The sequence below is a fragment of the Oreochromis aureus genome, linkage group 14 (assembly GCF_013358895.1).
Source record: "Oreochromis aureus strain Israel breed Guangdong linkage group 14, ZZ_aureus, whole genome shotgun sequence".
Classification (NCBI taxonomy): Eukaryota; Metazoa; Chordata; class Actinopteri; order Cichliformes; family Cichlidae; genus Oreochromis; species Oreochromis aureus.
Window position 1 is genome coordinate 7,004,694 of NC_052955.1, and position 11,760 is coordinate 7,016,453.

General features: G+C 41.6%; 1 protein-coding gene across 1 annotated transcript; it reads right to left on the reverse strand.

The window, feature by feature from the left end:
• Nucleotides 1-2,447: 2,447 nt before the first annotated feature.
• LOC116309916 (serine/threonine-protein phosphatase 6 regulatory ankyrin repeat subunit A-like) lies at nt 2,448-6,006 on the reverse strand. The gene is made up of 12 exons (XM_039622477.1): nt 5,890-6,006; nt 5,403-5,604; nt 5,231-5,318; nt 4,990-5,107; nt 4,658-4,877; nt 4,455-4,542; nt 4,284-4,367; nt 4,025-4,173; nt 3,840-3,922; nt 3,324-3,406; nt 3,140-3,231; nt 2,448-3,051 (listed from the first exon to the last, which is right to left on the reverse strand). The coding sequence occupies exons 1-12, from the start codon at nt 5,959-5,961 to the stop codon at nt 2,753-2,755; spliced, it is 1,578 nt and encodes a 525-aa protein (XP_039478411.1). The 5' UTR covers nt 5,962-6,006; the 3' UTR covers nt 2,448-2,752.
• Nucleotides 6,007-11,760: the final 5,754 nt, after the last annotated feature.

The window sequence follows — 11,760 nt, forward strand, 5'->3', positions numbered from 1 at the left end:
TGAACTTTCCATATAGCGACAATAAGTGTCCAACATTTGAGAGTTGTCTCACATGTGTCAGGTAAGACAAATTGGCTTAGATTTAAAATTGAAGTCACTGCATGGGGGCACTTTGATGATTAAAGTGTGTCCTAAAACAATGTCAGCTGACCTTTACTGCCTCTGCTGCAGCTACACCGGCCTGCACACAACAGAGTCTAATTTGCAGAAGTAAATGCAAGCAGACGTTGTTTTTCTCCAAATGCCTGTGTTAAAACAGCTTTCATGTAACCTGCACTTCCATCTACATGCAAGTAGAAAGGCTATTTCCAAGTTACTGAATGCTTCTTCTTCCTTTTTTTCTCTGTAGATACAGCACTACATATTTTCTTAAGGCATTTTGGACAATTTCTATTTCGTTTTAAAATAATTCATATATCTCATACATGTTACATATGTCAAACTTCTAAGTTGGGAAAAACTTTGCACTGCTTACAGCTCGTAGCTCACAGCTCTAAAACTAGGCATCAGTAAATCATGTGCCTAATCATTTCGTGTCACTGTGATCCTCAAGTATGATCACAGATTTGTTTTCAAACCAACAAAACAAACAAACAAAACAAGTTGCTGCTGATGGCATGAAGGCCTTACACACGAGTTGGGACACAAAAGAAAAGAACTGCTGTCAGAAACAAAGCAGAAGTGTGAGAGAAAAACTGAGATCACAGACTGCTGCATGTGTGAGCTTTTAATATCATGCAGCTTCTGCTCTGAAAAACAAAAAATTAATACAAAATAAAAAGGGTGTATCTTGCTCATTAGCTTGGTAGTATAGGTTTGCTCTTCATCTTAACAAAATCTCATCTAGGATGACAGGTTTACAAGCGGGTCAAGTGTCTCTATGCACTTAATTAGTTTACATATTTTCTTTATTTTCTTCATCTCATATGTCATTATACTGAATTTGAGCAAACCTTAAGCTTGATACAGATTACTTTTAACAATTATCCACCTCACATCACAACTGACTGAGGTGCCTCTTCATATTTAATATTATTTCATTATTAATGTTATTATCTTTTTATATAACAGCAATAGTATATTACAATATTTTATTTGTGTCCACCAAGGGCTTAGGGTGAGCTGCAGTCTCACCCTTTCCCAAGTTGGAGACATTTTCCTTTTCACACACTTTCTTTGGCTGAACAATGACACAACCTTAATATACCTTATGCATCTCTCTATTTCATTTAATATGTGTTTGTGTGAGTTATCTGGTTTCATGCATTCTATCCATTCTAGGCACGGTCGTCCTGCCAACTATATTTCATTGTTAATACCAGTTTACCGGTTGTTATCCTTCTATTATCAATTTGAATACATTAAATAAGCTCTAATTTAATTTAACCTTTGTTTATTCCACTTCATTCCTCTTTCCATGCTTTAAAACATTACACCTTGTTTTGCTTTTATTTATTAATACTGCCAACATACACTGTGAGACGTTCTGGTACTAGAGTCAGAGGAGGTTATTAAGTCAGCCTTCTACCCTGAACTAAATTCAGGGCGGACTTAATTTTATGCGTTGATGCTAACCTTTCTCTTCCTCACCATTCAGTACTCACAGGAAAACACTAGGAGTAGTGCAGGAGCCTAGAGTTCCTATTCAATGAAGCACTTACTCCTCAACAAACATTCAGCGTTTAGAAAAATCCTATTTTTATTTGACACTCTCATTACCTTTCACTCCCGGAGTGAAATGAAACCACGAGCTACCAACCTCTCTTTTGTTGCGGAATGGGCCCACACAGGGCGTAATTAGTCCGTCTTACACAGGCGGCGTTTACGTGCGGGTCACACAGGGCCCGGTCCACACAGGACGTTTTACAATAGGACACGTCTGTCCTTTTGGTCCACACAGGACCCTTCTACTTTGAGCAGTGTCAGCCTAAAATCGATTATTCAACGCAGAGTGTTTCTGGCTGCTTTATATTCACCTTCAATGTTGCGCTGTGTTCTTTTTCGGCGCCACCGAGTCCTGTCGTCGTGGACCTGTATAAGACACTGGCCAATAGGCGAATTTACGACTCTGGCTTTTCCTTGCTTCGCTAGAAGCGGTGGTTTACAGTGCAGGTAGTCACGACGCCAGGATTGGCGCTCCGTCTGTGAATAGTTAGATGATATAATAATATCAATCAAAATCCGCTCGAAGGACCAATTAAATGTCAGTGGTAAGACATTATAAAACACATTGAAGGAATACAAGACAGTCAGAGTTTTGTTCAGAGAACTACGTGCGCACGGGTGAGTGATCGGGTGATACCCACACCGAGGCTTTGCAGTCAGCTTTATTTATACTCAAGCATGTTTGCGTCACAGACACATGTAGGAAGAGATAACATACCACCCTTACAAAGCATAAAACATATCGTTCAACTGTCAGTAAGGAACTGGTCAAGTATATCTTAAGGGAAACAGAAGCCAGTTGGTTCCTGTTCCCAACGGCAGACTCAGCAAACTCAGCAAAGGTGAGGTTTCCTGTGGCAACCTCCTTATGCCAGTCATTTTCTTAGAAGTCAGCAAGGCTCACGTGCATGTGTAGTGACAAGATACATGTAGTATAAAATATATGAACATCATTGTACATTCGCAAACCTATTTAGGGAAAGCATGTTATTTAATAAAACATTAAACAAAATCTCTTAACAGTCAGTGATCTATTAAGGCTCCTGAGTGGCTGGCTAACCTGCCAGTATTGAGGTTCCACTAGTCCTCAGTACGTTTCTGAATCTGAGTCATTCATTTCATCATCTCCGGAGACAGAGGACAGCAGGCGTTCTGGCCTGCAGTAGGAGGCGTGGTCAGGTCTCAGTGGGGCTGGAGTATCAAAGGCCACACCTTTGGAAATGTGGTTTGAGATAGGGTGGTGGTTGATGACTGTTTGAGTAAGCGAGAGAGTGGGCAAAGCTGCTATGGTGACCATGGGTGAGGTGGGCATCATTGAGTTGAGGATGAGGGCCAAGCAGTCAGCTACATCCCGATTGGGAGCACAAGCCAAAGCTGGAGTGTAACCTGGGAATAAAAGGAGGAAAAGGGTTCATAGTACACATTAGAATTACACCTGAAGAGTATGTGTGAGTACAGTGCGATGAAAGCTGACCATTCTCATCCACAGCTAACACACTGGCTCCTTTCACCAGCAGCTCCTGGACCACCACTGTCAATCCCTTCCTGGCTGCTACATGCAAGGGCCTGCAGGTAGAAGAGTGTTACAGTAAGTTCACAGTGGGTTTTGCAGGTTATCCTGCTGTTTACAGTAGGTGCAACCTTCAGGTTCTACATACGTCTGCAGAGCAGCGTTGGTGCAGTTAATGAGATTCCTGTCGCTGATTTTCTCCAGAATCAACAAGGCACTTGTCTCGTGACCCTGAGAAGAACAGAGAGTACCAAAGTCATCTGCAGTGACCACATGAGATGTGCAACAATCCTGCCTTTGTCAGTATGTTAAAGAGATGACGTTCTGAGCTTCACATAAACGTTAATCTCGCGCAAAGCTTTAAAAGCTCTTTGTGTGACAGTTACGGACCAGTGCGTGTGTGTGTGGCAAATATTATTGTTCACAATAATATGACATTCTCCAAATTGTGCCTTTAGTGATGCAAGTGAAACATGTGATGATGTGGTTAAATGTGTGTGCCAGATGTGTCCAAAGTGATACATAAATGTTCCAAGGGCCAGGGCCAAAACATACACGTCCCACACATTGCAAAAATATAAAATCTGAATTGTAACTACTTTCAACTTTAAATTTTTAATACTGAATGACTAAAGAACATTTCCTGTCTCTGAATAGCCCTTACCTTGCTGCAAGCCAAATGCAATGCTGTGTTCCTGTCTGCATCTTGCAGTGCCAAGTCTGCCTTAGCACCGCTCACCATCACCTCTGTAACACAACACAACAGTGGAGATAAATACAAGTGAAAGGTTAAGAAATCAGGGACCATTATTTCCACAAGTTTATCCCAGGATCAGTTAGTGTACTGACCCACAGCATTGGTCTGTCCATTTAGAGCTGCCATCATCAGTGGTGTTCTGTGCATGTGGGTGTCAACAACATTTGCCTGAGCTCCATGGCTCAGAAGAAGGGAAACGCACTCCACATGGTCAGAAAAAGCTGCAGCATGAAGAGGAGTCCTGCATCAACATCAACACAGTTATTGTAAATACGTTCCCGCTCACTAAGAACAAATACAAAAAAAAAAAACCCCTCCACACAAGATGTTAAGTCTGTCTGCATCTCTTACCTGCCCTTGGAGTCCGTTGCATTCACAATATTTGCACCCAGGGAGTCAATTAACATCTCTGCCACTCCCTCATTATCGTTTATCCTAAAACACACAACGCAGCCTGTCACACACCCTCAGAGCAAATCGATCCTCATAAGCATTCGTGGATACAAACAGACAGAGCCTTACACAGCACAGTGCAGTGGGCTGAATGAGTTCCCTGTAATTTTCCTGAACACCTCCTGATCTAACAACACCTCCACACATGCGTCATACCCTGGAAAACAGAGAAAGACAGATGTAAAAACAGAAGAAAGTACAGTGCTGTGTCTTAACAAAAAAAAAACCCAGGTTGACATGGTTCTCGAACATTTCATGTTGTGTCCCAATACCGTTATAGCAGGCCCAGTGCAGTGGTGTGTAGCCCTTGCTGTCAGTGAGGTGTGTGTGACTGTGTGAAGTGCTGGTGGCCTGCAGCAGGGTACCCAGGGCACCCACACGGCCAGAGGCAGATGCCAGGTGCAGGGGGGAGCGGCCCCGGATGTCCTTTACACTCACGCTGGCTCCCCGCTGGAGAAGGGCCTCTACACATTCCTCCTGGCCTGTCACAGCCTATGTGAAACATACAGAAAACGCTAGAGAGTATAAATACCATAAGAAATTTTTAAAAAGCATATATTAAAATTGAATATGTGATCTCAGTAGGCACGTGTGCCTATCTCACCCCTCGGTGTAGTGCTGTCCTGCCCCAGCGGTCCTGATTCTCCACACTGGCTCCTTGACTGAGCAGAGAGTACACACAGTCTGTATGTCCGCTCAACACTGCCAACATCAGAGGAGTCCTGAACACAGTGTGGAGATCAGGCACAACTCAGTAAGAATATTTAAGTGATCAGTTGAATCGCCAAAAACAGTAGCCTACGATTTAAATTTTTATTTATTTAAACACACATGCACACACTCACTGTCCGTTGCTGTCTTGTGCATCCACATCAATGTGTTGGTCATTGTTGTTCAACAGCAGGCGCAGGCACTCTGGGTGGCCATTCACAGCTACAGCAAAATGAAATTTTAACTTTAAAAGCCAGAAAATTCCCCCTTTTCACGCGATGGGAAGGCGACTGCCTGCTTATATACCTGCGGTATGTATGGCTGTCTGTTGGTGAATGTAATCCCGAGTCATGGGTGAGGCGCCGTGGTGCAGCAGCAGAGACACACACTCCTGATGACCTCTTGAGCAGGCCAGAATGAGGGGGGTGCATCCCTCTGGGCTACGAACGTCCACATCAAGCAGGGATGACAAGAGCACCTCTAAGGCTCCACAGTGTCCATGATAAGCCTGGACAAAGGGAAAAAGCACACACACACTATGTTAAATGGGGTGAAAGTGGCTTACTAAACTGAATTTTGGTGGTTCAATACCCAGCTCCTCTATCTAACGCTCAAAGGATGAGAGTGTGACATTAAAATTGCTTGAGCGTAGGAGAAAGTGCTTGTATGAGTGTGTGAGTGCTCAGATAGAATAGAAAAGCCCTAAATAAGTACTAATCCTTATTTAATGAATGCAGAGTCGAAGATGGATAGAAAAGAAAACATGCTTTAAAGAATAAATCTTAAAACTCACTGCCAGATGGAGTGGACTAATGGGAGCGTGGCTCTCTGAATCACTCAGCATGTCTGTTCCTGATGTCTCCATTAGCTGAAACAGCAATATTACTCATTTCAGATTCAGGTTTGCACAAATGCCACTGCTGTATGTGCTGGAAGAGGGAGGCAGGAGATGGGGAGGGAAGGAAGGGAGGGGCAAGTGACCCCTCCCTGGGGCCAGCTCCCCCCCTGACCCCAGTAGGCACCCCCATACTCTGCAACCCGCCAGGGAAAGGGGGCCCAGGCCCATCCGGACCGGGGCCCAGTTCAGCAGCGCCGCCCGGCCCCACAGAGCCCGGGACAGCCCACCCGACCCCACCACAGGGAAAACTGCACCCACCCCGTCATCCACTCATCTTCCAGACTACACAAGACAATAGACGCCCAGGCTGAGATCTTCCTACACCTCTTCTATATCTCCCCCTCATGCAGAGTGAGTTCCTGAAGAGAGGAGACCTCCTGCAAGATGTAACAGCCTCCCCCACCAGTTGAAGAGCCTCCCAGGTGGCTCGATGCACCGGCAGCACCCTGCGCCAGGGCTGGGCCCCCAGACACCCACCTGCCCGGCAACACACCAACCAGGACCCAAGCCCCCAAGGCCCAGCCAGGGCCCCAGCCCAGAGCCAGAACCCCACGCCCGTCTCGGACCCACCCAGGGGCAGCCAGGCTACCAGGTCAGTAACCCACGTCCGTCAGCACAGACCCTCCCCTAGCCCCGCTGCACGCAGCCACGAGGAAACCGTCATCTAAGAGCCAACAGAGCCCTTAATAGGCCATGACCGCAACCCCGGGTTGAGCCCTCCAAGGAAGATGCTCCTGGGGAATCCCCCGACGCCCCAAGTCTGTCCCTACCCCCACACCAATCATAACAGCGATGGTGGGACCAAACAATGACCCCCCACTAGGTGATGGAGCTGATCAAAGGAGCCCAGAGCAATTGATCTGATGTGGTGGCAGAGGCTGTATCAAGACTAATGTAATCTAATAGATAATTTCTATATTGGATAGAATTAAGATTATTTTGATTTTTCCAGTTCATGAGGACTGTTTTCTTGGCTATGCATAGGGCAGTGAAAACCATATGGGCTATATTCTTTTCTGTAGTGACATTATCTAAGCTGCCCAACAAACACTCTAAAGGGGAAGTTGGGATGTTATATTTCAGACACTTCGATAAGTCTTTACATATCTCGCGCCAAAACTTCTGAACTGGTGGACAGAACCAAAGAACGTGGATATAATTGTCTGGTGAATTGGTTTGGCAGTGTGAGCAGTTGTTGGTAGACGTAAAGCCCATCTTGAACATCCGATGACCTGTATAGTGTACTCTATGTAGTATTTTGTATTGAATTAATTGAAGACTTTGATTTCTAATTAAATGAAAGGTTTTTAAGCATATCTGAGACCAGAAGTTTTGGTCTAAGTTAACTGATAAAGCCGCTTCCTATTTTGCAATAGGAAGTGATATTGATTCATCTGTTTTAGAAAGCATTCTGTATATTTTGGAAAGTAATTATTTTACATGAGCTAAGCACTAACTGTCACGGTTCTGGGTCAGTTTGACCCAGTATTTTGAGTTATGTTTTGGTGTGTTTTTGCATTTTGGATTCTTTTCTTATTGTGGTGCTTTTGATGATGATGATGATGATGAATCTATGTTTCAGTTATTCTTGTTTGGGGATTAGTACTTAGGTTTTGTGTTCTCATGTTTATTGCAGGTTTAGTTCACTGTCTAGTCTGTCTCTCAGTGTCGTGTCTGCGTCTTTGTTAGTGGTTTCTTGTTTCCTGTTTTATTGTGAAAGTCTATGTCTTATGTCAGTGTGTGCAGCTTTGCTCCTCCTGTCTCATTCGTCCAATTTCTCCCAGCTGTGTCTCCCTCCTGTTGCCCATTCCCTGATTACCACCCTGTGTATATTAGCCCTGTGTTTTCCTGTGCTCAGTGTCGTGTCGTACCCTCAGAATTATGCCTGTGTGTTTCAGTTGTCAGTGTTATTGTCCAGTTCATGTTTTTGGTTATCACCAGCAATAAGCTAAGGTTTTCAGTTTCAACTCAGTCTCAGAGTCCTGCGTTTGGATCCTCACCTCTGTCTGCCCGCACACAGAGCCCTGACACTAAATCAGATAAAAAGTCTGCGAAATCAGAGAGAAACTCTGTGTAAGGCCCAGGTGAGCGATAGATGATAACTAGTGATGGCCAAATGAAGCTTTCTGAAGCATTGAAGCTTGTATTGAAAAACGGTTACTCGAAGCTTTTCAACACAGTCCTCTCCGGTGACATCTTGTGGCCAAAAATATGAAGAGCAGCTTGAATCCACAAAATAAAACCAACTGCTTCATAATGACTGCCCACTCTACAGAGTGGAATTCTGTCTGATATTGGGCTGCTGTTGTGTTGCTTTGAACGGATATTTTTTGGGTGAAAAAAATGTTGTTTATTTGTTCAGTAAATAATTTTGACCAGTAAAATTTCCTTGTTCAAACATGCACCATGGTGTGGTCTTTCTTTACTTGTGACTTCTTGATGTTGGCAAATAAAATAATTGAAAAATACCATGTTACATATAATATAATAATGTACAACACATTATGGAGTATACTTCTGCTGTGAGGTCCTGGCTCCATGTACTTATCGTTGGACGGATATATTTATAAATAATATTATATTAGGTAAATTTTCTTATACATATTTTTGACCTGGGGGTAGAATTGATTGTGAACTGGGAAGGGAAAATGCTAATGAACTTGCAAATTAAAAACATGATGCATTTAAGGTAACCGTTTTTCATTTTTATTTAAGAAGAGAATTTGTTCCACTGTGCGATGGCCGAACCTGTTTCTCTTCATAGAGATTATTTCTCCAGCCTTAAAGAAAATCCCCTCACATGGAACAGAAGAGGCTGGAGTCCACAGAAACTGGTAGAGATGCAGTTATACAGTCTACCTGGGTCCCACAAACTATCAGCTAAAGAGAATAAATAAATTAAATTGCTGCACAGTTTGCAGACTAATATTTTAAGATTATTTAAAAAATAAAATATATCTTTTTATAACATTAAATATAAACCCATATGAAAAGATATATATATATATATATAAATCTTATAAAGTTTGTATCTATCTTGTGTGAAACTTGTATGAAAAGCATACAAGAGTGAAAACAGATATAAGATCCCTTGAAAAATTATATAAATGAAACTTGTATATTTTGGATACTTCCTAAAACAATGTATGAAAGTAATGAAAAAGTGGCCACTTTCATGAGTAAATCATATAAGCCTTATATGATTTACTCATGAAGTAGGCCACATCTTATGCAAGTCTTTTATAAGTTTTTTCTATTTATTTTCCATATGGGAAGAGTCAAATGGAAGTCTTTCCTAGTTATTTAATGATATTTATATTATGAAAAGCAGATTTTTGACATTTTCAGTTTTTCCCGTTTTCAGATAAAATAAACACACACAAAACAAAAGCAAACAACAAGAACACAAAGCTGGAAAACCCACCCGATTGACCAAAATCAACTCAAAATACTCCCACACAACAGAACCTCCTCTATTTCTTGCTGGCTCCATATCTCTCAGTAGAAATATCAGTGGTTTGCTATCTGTCACCATCGAAACACTCCACAAATCACGCGAATGATTCACTTCCTTATTGTGTGGATGCCCTAAAAGGGCTTCCACACTATTGAGTTCCTGTTTCTCTTTATTCTTTATTCCACCATAATCTAGTTGCTTCCGTACGTTTTTCGGCACTTAACTACTCCCTCAGTTTTCAGCTGATTTTCTCCATTCAAACTCTAAACTGTTCTGCTCGTTCTGCTAATTCCTGCTATGACTTTTGCTGTTTATTACTATTATACTTTTTAAAATATTACACTTTTTTCCTTTAATTTGTCCCATTGAAATGAATGGAAAACTTCCACAATTCTGCTAAAACTTGCTTGTTTTTGAAACTTAACTACTTCCTCATACTTTCACCTAGAAACTCCATTCAAACTTTAAAATGTTCTCAGATTATTGGGCTATTCCTGTCTGATTCAGCTTTTTCAGATCTTCTACCATTTTAATCTTATACCTCTTTAAGTTTTCAGTTGCAAAATTGTGATTTTTCAGAAAATACATGCGTTGCTATGGTTGCTATGCAATTAACTCAGAGTGAGGGCTGGTCTGTTCTGAATTTTCTCTTCATGTCTGAACAACTTCTTGCTACTCACTCAATTTCCACTCCACCTCCACAAATTATATATCAAAACGTAGGTATTTTTGCTGGCTTTCAGAAAATGTCACTATCATTGTTGTGGGACTTTTTTTTATGCAAATCTTTTTTTGCAAGATTTTTTGCAAATCTCCTCAGAGCAACACAAAGTCTGAAAACTCTCCATAGAAACTCAATAGAGAGTTTCTTCAAAATCAGCGCTGGAATTCTCTAATGACAGGCATTTTCAAATCGTCATATCTCCTTAACGAAACAAAGTTGAGACATGACGCTTGTGCCAATATATCTTCAGACATCCCTGATGCTCACAATTCAAGAATTTTTTCCTCACATATTACCGTTTGGCCATGAATTACACTTGTTTGAGGGTAGGAAATTTGTCCCTCGCTCAGATTTCGTCAGATTTCAAACTCTGGAAATGAGGCACTTTTTTCTCTCGTCATATCTTTTTGATGGATTTCAACAGAGACCTGAAAATTTCCATGACTGTTCACCAAAGCCTGCTGTCTCTTACGGTGAAAGAATGATTTTGATGCTCCATATAGATTTAGAGTTACAAAACATTGTTTGAGGGCAAGTCAAGGCAGTTTTGCTTCGCCTCTACTCAGTTACAGTGTATTACAAGTCATATATCTTCAATAATTTATATTTTATCTCTGAATTATGAAGGCCTGAAGTTTTCCCCATCTCTTCTGAACAAAACGGTGTCAGAATGACCGTTCTAGCCCCTACGGTTAAGAAATTATGGCCATTTGTTCGAGGGGAATCCTGAATGTGAGAAATACACTGAAGAAAACTCATAGCTGTCTCTGTGTCTGTGTGTGTAAGGGCTGATTATAGCAGGTGCAGCTAATTTAACTGACCTAGATATACCAAGCCCAGACTCTTAACAGCCACTGTTCCCTTTAGGCTCTGTGTAGGTGTATGTTTGTGTGTCTGTATCAATATTTCTCCCATGTTAAAGTATTACTCCTCCATAATAGTATTTCTGTTAAATCAAAGTACTTCTACTCAGAGATGGGCAGTAACGCGTTACTTGTAACGCTACAATCTGATAGTTTTTCAAGTAACGAGTAATGTAAGGATTACTTTTGCAAAATCGGTAATTAGATTACAGTTACCTTCAAAACAAAACATTTCTGTTATAAAACCGTGTTTATTTTATAGTAGAACTAATCATGACAGTGACATAAGCGAGTGCAACGTTCGTGACAACAGCTGTGTGCAGATCATAATATATCTGCGGACAGAAGCATGCAGTATTTAAAGCGTGGAATCACTGACCTTATTTTGAGTTTGATTCCAGTAAAAGTGACAAAAACATTAGTGTCCGTTTTAGCGTGGGAAGAAATTTCTGTCAAAAAACCCTAAACTTCCAAGTTATATTGAAAACAGAGAAACTTCGCGGATTCTTCCACTGACCGCTGCAGCACACCTGCACCAGGGTAAATCCGCCTACCACAGTCCTGCTTCACAGGTGAAAATAGAGCAACAGGACCGCATAGTCTTTGATTTTATTTATTTTCTGTTATCATTTTACTTGCATCTATTTGAAAGAGTGAGTGTAAACACACAAAAAATTTATTTTATGTGCTGGAATATCAGAAAATAGGTTTAAATGTTAAAC